Genomic DNA, 13,519 nt, shown 5'->3' with positions numbered 1-13,519 from the left:
TGTTATGGTAAACATATATTGATGTAGGGTGGAGGGTGAGAGGCAGTATGGTAAACATGTATTGATGTAGGGTGGAGGGTGAGAGGCAGTATGGTCAACATGTATTGATGTAGGGTGGAGGGTGAGAGGCAGTATGGTCAACATGTATTGATGTAGGGTGGAGGGTGAGAGGCAGTATGGTAGATGTAGGGTGGAGGGTGAGAGGCAGTATGGTAGATGTAGGGTGGAGGGTGAGAGGCAGTATGGTAGGGTGGAGGGTGAGAGGCAGTATGGTCAACATGTATTGATGTAGGGTGGAGGGTGAGAGGCAGTATGGTAGATGTAGGGTGGAGGGTGAGAGGCAGTATGGTAGATGTAGGGTGGAGGGTGAGAGGCAGTATGGTAGATGTAGGGTGGAGGGTGAGAGGCAGTATGGTAGATGTAGGGTGGAGGGTGAGAGGCAGTATGGTAGGGTGGAGGGTGAGAGGCAGTATGGTCAACATGTATTGATGTAGGGTGGAGGGTGAGAGGCAGTATGGTAGATGTAGGGTGGAGGGTGAGAGGCAGTATGGTAGGGCGGCGGGTGAGAGGCAGTATGGTAGATGTAGGGTGGAGGGTGAGAGGCAGTATGGTAGGGCGGCGGGTGAGAGGCAGTATGGTAGATGGAGGGTGAGAGGCAGTATTTCAGGTCAGGAAGTGTGTTGTGTCTCCCAAAGGACTGTGCTGTGTGGTTGACTTCCTGTCAGATGGAGGAAGTGAACTGTGTTCTTCTTAAAGCGTGATCCATGCAGGAGATGTGACAAGTGTGGTGCTGCTCGTCGCCATGACCAAGAAGACGTGTCTCCCGGGAAGCAAATGGGACAACCTTGTCAACGATTGTGTTTCCAGCAGCCTAGAGACCAGACCTCAACCTCCCACGCCAACAGGCTAGTATTGTCAGTGTGTTTTGTTTTGAATGCAAGAGCCAGAAAGAAGTTAGAGTTGTTCAACATGTTGTCAACAGAGCTCACCTCCACATTCACACCTGCAGACGTCCACTCGGACCCGCTGACGGCTCTGAGTCCGGTCCTGTGGGTGGTGCTGATGTTCACCACCCTGGCCTTCGTCTTGGCTCTGCTCGTCTGCTTTGTGATGGACAGACGACAGAGCAGACTACACACGACCTCAGGTAACTCCTCCACCTGACCTCAGGTAACTCCTCCACCTGACCTCAGGTAACTCCTCCGCCTGACCTCAGGTAACTCCTCCGCCTGACCTCAGGTAACTCCTCCGCCTGACCTCAGGTAACTCCTCCGCCTGACCTCAGGTAACTCCTCCGCCTGACCTCAGGTAACTCCTCCGCCTGACCTCAGGTAACTCCTCCGCCTGACCTCAGGTAACTCCTCTGCCTGACGTTCCAGCTTGCACTTTCTGCCTTTTGCTCATGACAATATTTCATAACATGGTCACTACTTCCTAGTTTCTCTTGTTATATTCTTATTTTACTGTTATATTTTTATTCTCATCGTAGCTTTTTATTTTTATTCTATTGTAATATTTTTCTATTTTGTCTCCATTTATACCCCCATTATTTACTTTTTACAATTTTGTACACTGCTGCTGGAATTTAAATGTTCCTGAGGGAACTCTCCTGAAGGAATCAATAAAGTACTATCTATCTATCTATCTATCTATCTATCTATCTATCTATCTATGGAGGGTCAAATGAATTAAATATCTTTAAATATTTCCTTTTAATTAATTAACTAACTTAATTAACTTCGTCATTAGTTTATTTATTTTAAAATTAATTGTAATTATTCTAAACTTTAATCAATCAATCAATCAATCAATCAATGTTTATTTATATAGCCCTAAATCACAAGTGTCTCAAAGGGCTGCACAAGCCACAACGACATCCTCGGTACAGAGCCCACATAATGAATTATTTAAATATTTATTTATGCAATCATTTAATTAATTAGAATTGGAATCGAATACACAAATGTGGTGTTAAATAGATTATTAGTTTATATAATGAAAATTACTTTTGATTATTTTAAACTTGAATTATTTTACTATTTATTTATTCAACCGTTTAATTAGAATTGTAATTAAAGTTAAATGTGTCATTATTTTAAACTTTATTTATTTTAATATTCATTCATTATAATTGGAATTAAACACACAAATGTGGTATTAAATTAGTCATTAGATTATTTATTGTAAAATTAATTGTATTTATTCTAAACATTATTTATTTTAATATTTATTTATTTAACCATGTAAGTAATTGTACTTTGAATGAAATACACAAATGTGTTATTAAATATATCATTCGTTTATTTAATGAAAATAATTATTTTAAACATGAATTTTTTTATTTTAATATTTATTAATTAATCCATTTAATTATAATTGGAATCAAACACACATGTGTTATTAAATGCACCATTCATTTATTTTATGCAAAATTACTTTTAATCATTTTAAACTTGTATTAATTATTTTAATATGTATTTATTCAATCATTGTAAGAATTATAATTGGAATTAAATGCATGAATGTGTTATTAAATGTGTCATTAATTTATTGAATGTAAAATAATATTTAATAATTGTATTAATTGTTTCAGCATTCAATTGATTATTTATTCATGCAATCAATTTTAATTGGAATTAAATGCATAAAAGTGTTATTAAATGTGTCATTAATTTAATTAATATTAAGTATACATACAATATATACATTTATTTATTGTTTCAAAATGTAATTAACCATTGTATCATTTTATTCATTATAATGGTAATCAAATACTTAAATGTGTAAGCAACTATAACATGAATGTATTCCATTTTAATATGCATTTAAATATTAAATAATTATTTAGATATCAAAATAAATATTTTGTAGATTTTTAAATATTTAATGAAATATTTAATCGTTAAGTAATTTATTTTGTAAAAACATTTTGGATTTCATGATTTAATTATCATTAATTATATTCTAATGTAATTAATTATTTCATTCATTATTTAGTTAAATATTTCATGATTTATTTAATTATTCCAATAATGTCAGCACTTTATGAATGTATTTGATCTGTCAACCTCAGCCGTCAAAGTCAGTGGGTGGGGCTAACAGGAATCTAGACCAATGATTGCTTTCGCCTGAAGCGCCGGCTAACCAATCACGTGTTAGGATCCGCCCACCGACTCTGAGATATAAAATCATATCATAAAGCGTCTGAAACACATTAAAAATATATATCTTTAAATCATGACATCATTCATTGAATAATAAATTCAATGATAAAATAATTAATTATATTATTAAATACAAGTATTCAATATTCAAATAATTAATTATATTATTAAATAATTCAATGTACTTTAACATTAAATAAATTAATGAAAGTAATTAATTAAAAATGTATTTCAAATAAATAATTAAATTATTGAATCAAATTACATATTTCAATCATTAATTTATTGACTAAATAAATCATAAAATGTTCTTTGACATGAAATAAATGAATGACACATGAAGTCATAAATATTATGCTTACTGTAATATTCACTTGCTTTTCTCTTCTCTATGAGGAGCTCGGGTGTAGAAGTTCTCCTGGTGGGAGTGTCTCCTGATTAGTGGGAGTGTCTCCTGATTAGTGGGAGTGTCTCCTGATTGGTGGGAGTGTTTCCTGACTGGTGGGAGTGTCTACTGATTGGTGGGAGTGTCTACTGATTGGTGGGAGTGTCTCTTGACTGGTGGGAGTGTCTCCTGACTGGTGGGAGTGTCTACTGATTGGTGGGAGTGTCTACTGATTGGTGGGAGTGTCTCTTGACTGGTGGGAGTGTCTCCTGACTGGTGGGAGTGTCTCCTGATTAGTGGGAGTGTCTCCTGATTGGTGGGAGTGTTTCCTGACTGGTGGGAGTGTCTACTGATTGGTGGGAGTGTCTACTGATTGGTGGGAGTGTCTCTTGACTGGTGGGAGTGTCTCCTGATTAGTGGGAGTGTCTCCTGATTGGTGGGAGTGTCTCCTGACTGGTGGGAGTGTCTACTGATTGGTGGGAGTGTCTCTTGACTGGTGGGAGTGTCTCCTGATTGGTTGGAGTGTCTCCTGACTGGTGGGAGTGTCTCCTGACTGGTGGGAGTGTCTTCTGATTGGTGGGAGTGTCTCCTCACTGGTGGGAGTGTCTCTTGACTGGTGGGAGTGTCTCTTGACTGGTGGGAGTGTCTCCTGATTAGTGGGAGTGTCTCCTGACTGGTGGGAGTGTCTCCTGATTGGTGGGAGTGTCTCCTGATTGGTGGGAGTGTCTCCTGATTAGTGGGAGTGTCTCCTGACTGGTGGGAGTGTCTCCTGACTGGTGGGAGTGTCTTCTGATTGGTGGGAGTGTCTCCTCACTGGTGGGAGTGTCTCTTGACTGGTGGGAGTGTCTCCTGATTAGTGGGAGTGTCTCCTGACTGGTGGGAGTGTCTCCTGATTGGTGGGAGTGTCTCCTGATTGGTGGGAGTGTCTCCTGATTGGTGGGAGTGTCTCCTGACTGGTGGGAGTGTCTCCTCACTGGTGGGAGTGTCTCCTGACTAGTGGGAGTGTCTGGTGAGTGGTGGGAGTGTCTGGTGAGTGGTGGGAGTGTCTACTCACTGGTGGGAGTGTCTGGTGAGTGGTGGGAGTGTCTGGTGAGTGGTGGGAGTGTCTGGTGAGTGGTGGGAGTGTCTGGTGAGTGCACAGGAAGTGGGGCAGCAGGTGCGAAGGTTGATGATGGTAGAAAGTGGTCAGTTTCACTTCTCCATCCTGTGGCCCCGCCCCTTTCTGCTGCTTGGGCTTCCTGTTCTCCTTTCAGAAGTGTGTTGGCAGAAAGTGAAAGCAGGTCAACTTTACAGAGCAAAAGTAACTCTTCTTGTGAATGTGGGAGCCTCAAAAGTGTGATTTGAAGGAGGAGATATTTCAACAAGCGTGTAATGTTTACCAAACTGTGACGTCATGTTGTAGTCCCGTGTGTGTGTGTGTGTGTGTGTGTGTGTGTGTGTGTGTGTGTGTGTGTGTGTGTGTGTGTGTGTGTGTGTGTGTGTGTGTGTGTGTGTGTGTGTGTGTGTGTGTGTGTGTGTGTGTGTGTGTGTGTGTGTGTGTAGACCCCAGGATGTTGTAGTTGGTGTTAACACTTTAAGCAAGTACCTTCTTCACTTGACTGTTTGGTGACAAGAAGCACACAACCTGGCTAACAGGGAAATATACACATTTCACACTTCCTGGAACTTATGCATATACAGAAAGGGTAAGTCCAATAAGAGGAGAGTAAGAAATGCAACGATGGATACACAGAAAGGGTAAGTCCAATAAGAGGAGAGTAGTAAATGGTCACATGCTGATGTATCTGTGCCCTCAACCTCCAGTTGGAATACTTTGAAGATGCTGCAAACTTTACAAATCCATGAATTGTAGGTGTAAACATTAGCTGAATAGCTAGCATACAATGTTAGTGTGCTAATGTTAGCAATTGAATATAAGATCTTAGCATACAGTTTCAGTTTCAGTTTCAGTGTTTCATGTGACATCACATGGACAAAGATAAGACCTTCTGGAGGAAAGTTCTGTGGTCAGATGAAACAAAAATGCAGCTGTTTGGCCACAATACCCAGCAATATGTTTGGAGGAGAAAAGGTGAAGCCTTTAATCCCAGGAACACCATGCCTACCCTCAAGCATGGTGGTGGTAGTATGATGCTCTGGGCCTGTTTTGCTGCCAATGGAACTGCTGCTTTAAATGGGACAATGAAAAAGGAGGATTAGCTCCAAATTGTTCAGGACAAGCTAAAATCATCAGCCCGGAGGTTGGGCGCAGTTGGGTGTTCCAACAGGACAATGACCCCAAACACACCTCAAAAGTGGTCAAGGAATGGCTAAATCAGGCTAGAATGAAGGTTTTAGAATGGCCTTCCCAAAGTCCTGACTTAAAGGTGTGGACAATGCTGAAGAAACAAGTCCATGTCAGAAAAGCAACACATTTAGCTGAACTGCAGCAATTTAGTGGTCAAGTGGTCAAGCAGAAGCTTGTGGATGGCTACCAAAAGTGGTCAAGTGGTCAAGCAGAAGCTTGTGGATGGCTACCAAAAGTGGTCAAGTGGTCAAGCAGAAGCTTGTGGATGGCTACCAAAAGTGGTCAAGTGGTCAAGCAGAAGCTTGTGGATGGCTACCAAAAGTGGTCAAGTAGTCAAGCAGAAGCTTGTGGATGGCTACCAAAAGTGGTCAAGTGGTCAAGCAGAAGCTTGTGGATGGCTACCAAAAGTGGTCAAGTGGTCAAGCAGAAGCTTGTGGATGGCTACCAAAAGTGGTCAAGTGGTCAAGCAGAAGCTTGTGGATGGCTACCAAAAGTGGTCAAGTGGTCAAGCAGAAGCTTGTGGATGGCTACCAAAAGTGGTCAAGTGGTCAAGCAGAAGCTTGTGGATGGCTACCAAAAGTGCCTTATTGCAGGTCAACTTGCCAAGGAAGCAAATATTAACATTGCTGTATGTATACTTTTCACCCTCACATTTTCAGTAGACACATAATAAATTCATCAAAGAAGCAAACTTCATGAATGTTTTAGTGAGCAACAAGTATGTGCTCCAATCACTACATCACAACAACATAATAATAATAACAATAACAACAACAAGTATGTGCTCCAATCACTACATCACAACAACAACAAGAAAGTGCTCCAATCACTACATCACAACAAAATAAGAATGATTGTAAAGTCAAGACAGCCATGACATGATGTTCTTTACAAGTGGATGTACACTTATGACCACCACTGTACGAGACTGCTTTGACTCATGGTGCCGTTTAAAAGTCACACCCACAGCCATGAACCCATAATGCATTGCTGCAAATAAATACAAGTTGAAAGCAAAATGTCTTGACTTTTGTAGTGGGAAGTTGTGATGGGGAGGGTAGGTGCTGGCTTGTCGGGATACTTTGTGATGTGGAGGGTAGGTGCTGGCTTGTCGGGATACTTTGTGATGTGGAGGGTAGGTGCTGGCTTGTCGGGATACTTTGTGATGTGGAGGGTAGGTGCTGGCTTGTCGGGATACTTTGTGATGTGGAGGGTAGGTGCTGGCTTGTCGGGATACTTTGTGATGTGGAGGGTAGGTGCTGGCTTGTCGGGATACTTTGTGATGTGGAGGGTAGGTGCTGCCTTGTCGGGATACTTTGTGATGTGGAGGGTAGGTGCTGCCTTGTCGGGATACTTTGTGATGTGGAGGGTAGGTGCTGCCTTGTCGGGATACTTTGTGATGTGGAGGGTAGGTGCTGCCTTGTCGGGATACTTTGTGATGTGGAGGGTAGGTGCTGCCTTGTCAGGATACTTTGTGATGTGGAGGGTAGGTGCTGCCTTGTCGGGATACTTTGTGATGTGGAGGGTAGGTGCTGCCTTGTCTGGATACTTTGTGATGTGGAGGGTAGGTGCTGCCTTGTCGGGATACTTTGTGATGTGGAGGGTAGGTGCTGCCTTGTCGGGATACTTTGTGATGTGGAGGGTAGGTGCTGCCTTGTCGGGATACTTTGTGATGTGGAGGGTAGGTGCTGCCTTGTCGGGATACTTTGTGATGTGGAGGGTAGGTGCTGCCTTGTCGGGATACTTTGTGATGTGGAGGGTAGGTGCTGCCTTGTCGGGATACTTTGTGATGTGGAGGGTAGGTGCTGGCTTGTCGGGATACTTTGTGATGTGGAGGGTAGGTGCTGCCTTGTCTGGATACTTTGTGATGTGGAGGGTAGGTGCTGGCTTGTCTGGATACTTTGGTTGGAATGTTGCAGTCTTCTTTGTGGTGTACCTTTTTGTCCATACCTTGGCAGGGAACTTTATTTTGAAAGTTTTCCCGAGCCGGTCAGCTGTCTTTAGACACGTCACAGCAGGAAGCTACAAGAGCTCAGACGAAGGCTGAAGTGTCAGCAGGAAAGAAAGTTCTCTGACACTAAACAACTTAGTCTGAACACAAGAATGTAGCACCTATGACCGTGTCTGGGAACTCTGCCTAGCAACAAGGACCTTTATTGTCACACCACTTCCTGGCAACTAAGATGTACGTAACAATCAAATAAGTGGTGTGTACAATACTTACAGTATTAACACTTTTTAGGGCGCAACAAAAACCTGGATTTAGCAAAACTATAGTGTAGTGTCTGGGACTGGAATTAGTGTCAACTTGCAAATAAGACTGAGAGATGTGATCAATATATGGGGATCAATACTTTGTACACCTCACATTCATTCTCCAAGTGTCAATAAATCAACACTTTTCTTTGCAGAGCAAACAGAAGCTGAAGCACAGACCTCAACCTCCAAGACCTCAACCTCCAAGACCTCACCCTCCAAGACCTCACCCTCCAAGAGCAGCACTGCTGCTGCCTGCGCCCACCATCCTCATTCTCATCTTCATCACCAGGAGTGGCGTGACGGACTCCACCATTGTGGCTGTGCAGGGTGGGGCCAACCAGCCCGGGAGGAAGAAGGTGTGTTGGTGTGCTGGCCGGCCAGGGAGCACAGAGTTCCACTTCCTGCCACGGAGCTGGGGGACACCGCCTTGGTGACCACCAAGACTGTGTAGAAGAAGACCACTTCCTGATGACCTCACTTCCTGCCACGGAGCTGGGGGACACCGCCTTGGTGACCACCAAGGCTGTGTAGAAGAAGACCACTTCCTGATGACCACAACTTAGAAAATAAAGCAGTTGCTCCAGACGGTCTCCTCAAACAGATAAGTGCTAAGTTGTGAAGTGAAGTGAAGTGAATTATATTTATATAGCGCTTTTCTCTAGTGACTCAAAGCGCTTTACATAGTGAAAACCCAATATCTAAGTTACATTTAAACCAGTGTGGGTGGCACTGAGAGCAGGTGGGTAAAGTGTCTTGCCCAAGGACACAACGGCAGTGACTAGGATGGCGGAAGCGGGAATCGAACCTGCAACCCTCAGGTTGATGGCACAGCCACTCTACCAACCGAGCTATACCGCCCCAAGTTCTCCTCAAACTTTCTTACTTCAGCCTTTGCTGTAGCTTCCTGCTGAGACCTTTCAAAATAAAATTCCCTGAGGACAGTGTCCCAGGCGTGTTGGCCCCTCACTTCCCCATTTCCATAATCTCGTCTCTTTATTTCTTTCTGCTTCCATTTAGTCTTTTCAAGCGGAAGTAGAAGTGCGGTTTCATCTTGTAGCCGTCCATAGCGTTTCTCCTCATAGATTCTTCATTCAACCTTTGTAAGTTTTACAAAAGAACCAAAAGTGACTAAAGTGTCTAAAAGTGAGTAAAGTGTCTAAAAGTGAGTAAAGTGTCTAAAAGTGAGTAAAGTGTCTAAAAGTGAGTAAAGTGTCTAAAAGTGAGTAAAGTGTCTAAAAGTGACTAAAGTGTCTAAAAGTGAGTAAAGTGTCTAAAAGTGAGTAAAGTGTCTAAAAGTGAGTAAAGTGTCTAAAAGTGAGTAAAGTGTCTAAAAGTGAGTAAAGTGTCTAAAAGGGACTAAAGTGTCTAAAAGTGAGTAAAGTGTCTAAAAGTGACTAAAGTGTCTAAAAGTGAGTAAAGTGTCTAAAAGTGACTAAAGTGTCTAAAAGGGACTAAAGTGTCTAAAAGTGAGTAAAGTGTCTAAAAGTGACTAAAGTGTCTAAAAGTGACTAAAGTGTCTAAAAGTGAGTAAAGTGTCTAAAAGTGAGTAAAGTGTCTAAAAGGGACTAAAGTGTCTAAAAGTGAGTAAAGTGTCTAAAAGTGAGTAAAGTGTCTAAAAGTGAGTAAAGTGTCTAAAAGTGAGTAAAGTGTCTAAAAGTGAGTAAAGTGTCTAAAAGTGAGTAAAGTGTCTAAAAGTGAGTAAAGTGTCTAAAAGTGAGTAAAGTGTCTAAAAGTGACTAAAGTGTCTAAAAGTGAGTAAAGTGTCTAAAAGTGACTAAAGTGTCTAAAAGTGAGTAAAGTGTCTAAAAGTGAGTAAAGTGTCTAAAAGTGAGTAAAGTGTCTAAAAGGGACTAAAATGTCTAAAAGTGAGTAAAGTGTCTAAAAGGGACTAAAGTGTCTAAAAGTGAGTAAAGTGTCTAAAAGTGACTAAAGTGTCTAAAAGTGAGTAAAGTGTCTAAAAGTGACTAAAGTGTCTAAAAGGGACTAAAGTGTCTAAAAGTGAGTAAAGTGTCTAAAAGTGACTAAAGTGTCTAAAAGTGACTAAAGTGTCTAAAAGTGAGTAAAGTGTCTAAAAGTGAGTAAAGTGTCTAAAAGTGAGTAAAGTGTCTAAAAGTGAGTAAAGTGTCTAAAAGTGACTAAAGTGTCTAAAAGTGAGTAAAGTGTCTAAAAGTGAGTAAAGTGTCTAAAAGTGAGTAAAGTGTCTAAAAGGGACTAAAGTGTCTAAAAGTGAGTAAAGTGTCTAAAAGTGAGTAAAGTGTCTAAAAGTGAGTAAAGTGTCTAAAAGTGACTAAAGTGTCTAAAAGTGAGTAAAGTGTCTAAAAGTGAGTAAAGTGTCTAAAAGTGACTAAAGTGTCTAAAAGTGAGTAAAGTGTCTAAAAGTGAGTAAAGTGTCTAAAAGGGACTAAAGTGTCTAAAAGTGAGTAAAGTGTCTAAAAGTGACTAAAGTGTCTAAAAGTGAGTAAAGTGTCTAAAAGTGACTAAAGTGTCTAAAAGGGACTAAAGTGTCTAAAAGTGAGTAAAGTGTCTAAAAGTGACTAAAGTGTCTAAAAGTGACTAAAGTGTCTAAAAGTGAGTAAAGTGTCTAAAAGTGAGTAAAGTGTCTAAAAGTGAGTAAAGTGTCTAAAAGTGAGTAAAGTGTCTAAAAGTGACTAAACTGTCTAAAAGTGAGTAAAGTGTCTAAAAGTGAGTAAAGTGTCTAAAAGTGAGTAAAGTGTCTAAAAGTGAGTAAAGTGTCTAAAAGTGAGTAAAGTGTCTAAAAGGGACTAAAGTGTCTAAAAGTGAGTAAAGTGTCTAAAAGTGAGTAAAGTGTCTAAAAGTGACTAAAGTGTCTAAAAGTGAGTAAAGTGTCTAAAAGTGAGTAAAGTGTCTAAAAGGGACTAAAGTGTCTAAAAGTGAGTAAAGTGTCTAAAAGTGACTAAAGTGTCTAAAAGTGAGTAAAGTGTCTCATGTGTGATGTTTGCGTGCTCATTTCTACCTGCTAGCCTCATGTAGTCAAGCTAGCATCTGTAATGTTTGTTTCATCCACACAGGATCTTCTTGATGACGTCACATTTTGTTGATGACGTCACATCTTGTTGATGTGATGTCACATCTTGTTGATGACGGCACATCTTGTTGATGACATCACATCTTGTTGATGTGATGTCACATCTTCTTGATGACGTCACATCTTGTTGATGACGTCACATCTTGTTGATGATGTCACATCTTGTTGATGACGTCACATCTTGTTGATGTGATGTCACATCTTCTTGATGTGATGTCACATCTTCTTGATGACGTCACATCTTGTTGATGACGTCACAACTTGTTGATGACATCACATCTTGTTGATGACTTCACATCTTGTTGATGACGTCACATCTTGTTGATGTGATGTCACATCTTGTTGATGACGTCACATCTTGTTGATGACGTCACATCTTGTTGATGACGCCACATCTTGTTGATGACGTCACATCTTGTTGATGACATCAAATCTTGTTGATGTGATGTCACATCTTGTTGATGTGATGTCACATCTTGTTGATGACGTCACATCTTGTTGATGACGTCACATCTTGTTGATGACATCCCATCTTGTTGATGTGATGTCACATCTTCTTGATGACGGCACATCTTGTTGATGTGATGTCACATCTTCTTGATGACGTCACATCTTGTTGATGACGTCACATCTTGTTGATGGCATCACATCTTGTTGATGTGATGTCACATCTTGTTGATGACGTCACATCTTGTTGATGATGTCACATCTTGTTGATGACATCACATCTTGTTGATGACGTCACATCTTGTTGATGTGATGTCACATCTTCTTGATGACGTCACATCTTGTTGATGACGTCACATCTTGTTGATGACGTCACATCTTCTTGATGACGTCAAACCTTGTTGATGTGATGTCACATCTTGTTGATGACGTCACATCTTCTTGATGACGTCACATCTTCTTGATGACGTCACATCTTGTTGATGACGTCACATCTTGTTGATGACATCACATCTTGTTGATGTGATGTCACATCTTGTTGATGACGTCACATCTTGTTGATGTGATGTCACATCTTGTTGATGACGTCACATCTTGTTGATGACGTCACATCTTGTTGATGACATCACATCTTGTTGATGTGATGTCACATCTTCTTGATGACGTCACATCTTGTTGATGACGTCACATCTTCTTGATGACGTCACATCTTGTTGATGGCGTCACATCTTGTTGATGACATCACATCTTGTTGATGTGATGTCACATCTTGTTGATGACGTCACATCTTGTTGATGTGATGTCACATCTTCTTGATGACGTCACATCTTGTTGATGTGATGTCACATCTTGTTGATGACGTCACATCTTGTTGATGACGTCACATCTTGTTGATGACGCCACATCTTGTTGATGACATCACATCTTGTTGATGACGTCACATCTTGTTGATGACGTCACATCTTGTTGATGACGTCACATCTTGTTGATGACGTCACATCTTGTTGATGCCGTCACATCTTCTTGATGACGTCACATCTTGGTGATGACGTCACATCTTGTTGATGACGTCACGTCTTCTTGATGACGTCACGTCTTCTTGATGACGTCACATCTTGTTGATGACGTCACATCTTGTTGATGACGTCACACCTTGTTGATGCCGTCACATCTTGGTGATGACGTCACATCTTGTTGATGACGTCACGTCTTGTTGATGACGTCACATCTTGTTGATGACGTCACATCTTCTTGATGACGTCACATCTTGTTGATGACGTCACATCTTGTTGACGACGTCACATCTTGTTGATGACGTCACATCTTGTTGATGAAGTCACATCTTGTTGATGACATCACATCTTGTTGATGACGTCACATCTTGTTGATGTCACGTCTTGTTGATGACGTCACGTCTTGTTGATGACGTCACGTCTTTTTGATGACGTCACGTCTTGTTGATGACGTCACGTCTTGTTGATGACATCACGTCTTGTTGATGTGATGTCACATCTTGTTGATGACGTCACGTCTTGTTGATGACGTCACATCTTGTTGATGCCGTCACATCTTGTTGATGACGTCACGTCTTGTTGATGTCACGTCTTGTTGATGGCGTCACGTCTTGTTGATGACGTCACATCTTGTTGATGACGTCACATCTTGTTGATGACATCACATCTTGTTGATGACGTCACATCTTGTTGATGACGTCACGTCTTGTTGATGACGTCACATCTTGTTGATGACATCACATCTTGTTGATGACTTCACATCTCGTTGATGACGTCACATCTTGTTGATGTGATGTCACATCTTGTTGATGTGATGTCACATCTTGTTGATGACGTCACATCTTGTTGATGACGTCACATCTTGTTGATGATGTCACATCTTGTTGATGACGTCACATCTTGTTGATGACGTCACAT

The 13,519-nt window shown here is 41.1% G+C and overlaps 1 protein-coding gene across 1 annotated transcript; it reads left to right on the top strand.

The window, feature by feature from the left end:
- The first annotated feature begins 641 nt into the window (after window positions 1-641).
- LOC133642948 (uncharacterized) lies at window positions 642-8,978 on the top strand. Its single transcript, XM_062037371.1, has 4 exons — window positions 642-648; window positions 771-905; window positions 983-1,147; window positions 8,248-8,978. Exons 1-4 carry the CDS (start codon window positions 642-644, stop codon window positions 8,544-8,546), a joined length of 606 nt encoding a protein of 201 aa, XP_061893355.1. The 3' UTR covers window positions 8,547-8,978.
- Window positions 8,979-13,519: the final 4,541 nt, after the last annotated feature.

Source organism: Entelurus aequoreus, linkage group LG25 (assembly GCF_033978785.1).
Source record: "Entelurus aequoreus isolate RoL-2023_Sb linkage group LG25, RoL_Eaeq_v1.1, whole genome shotgun sequence".
In the NCBI taxonomy this organism is placed as follows: Eukaryota; Metazoa; Chordata; class Actinopteri; order Syngnathiformes; family Syngnathidae; genus Entelurus; species Entelurus aequoreus.
Note: the sequence above shows the minus strand (reverse complement) of the source record. Positions and strands in the feature narration are given on the sequence as shown.

Coding starts and splice junctions, on each gene's coding strand:
- LOC133642948 (XM_062037371.1), top strand. Junction 906..982: donor TCAACCTCCCACGCCAACAG/GCTAGTATTGTC, acceptor TGTTGTCAACAG/AGCTCACCTCCACATTCACA. Junction 1,148..8,247: donor CAGACTACACACGACCTCAG/GTAACTCCTCCA, acceptor TTTTCTTTGCAG/AGCAAACAGAAGCTGAAGCA.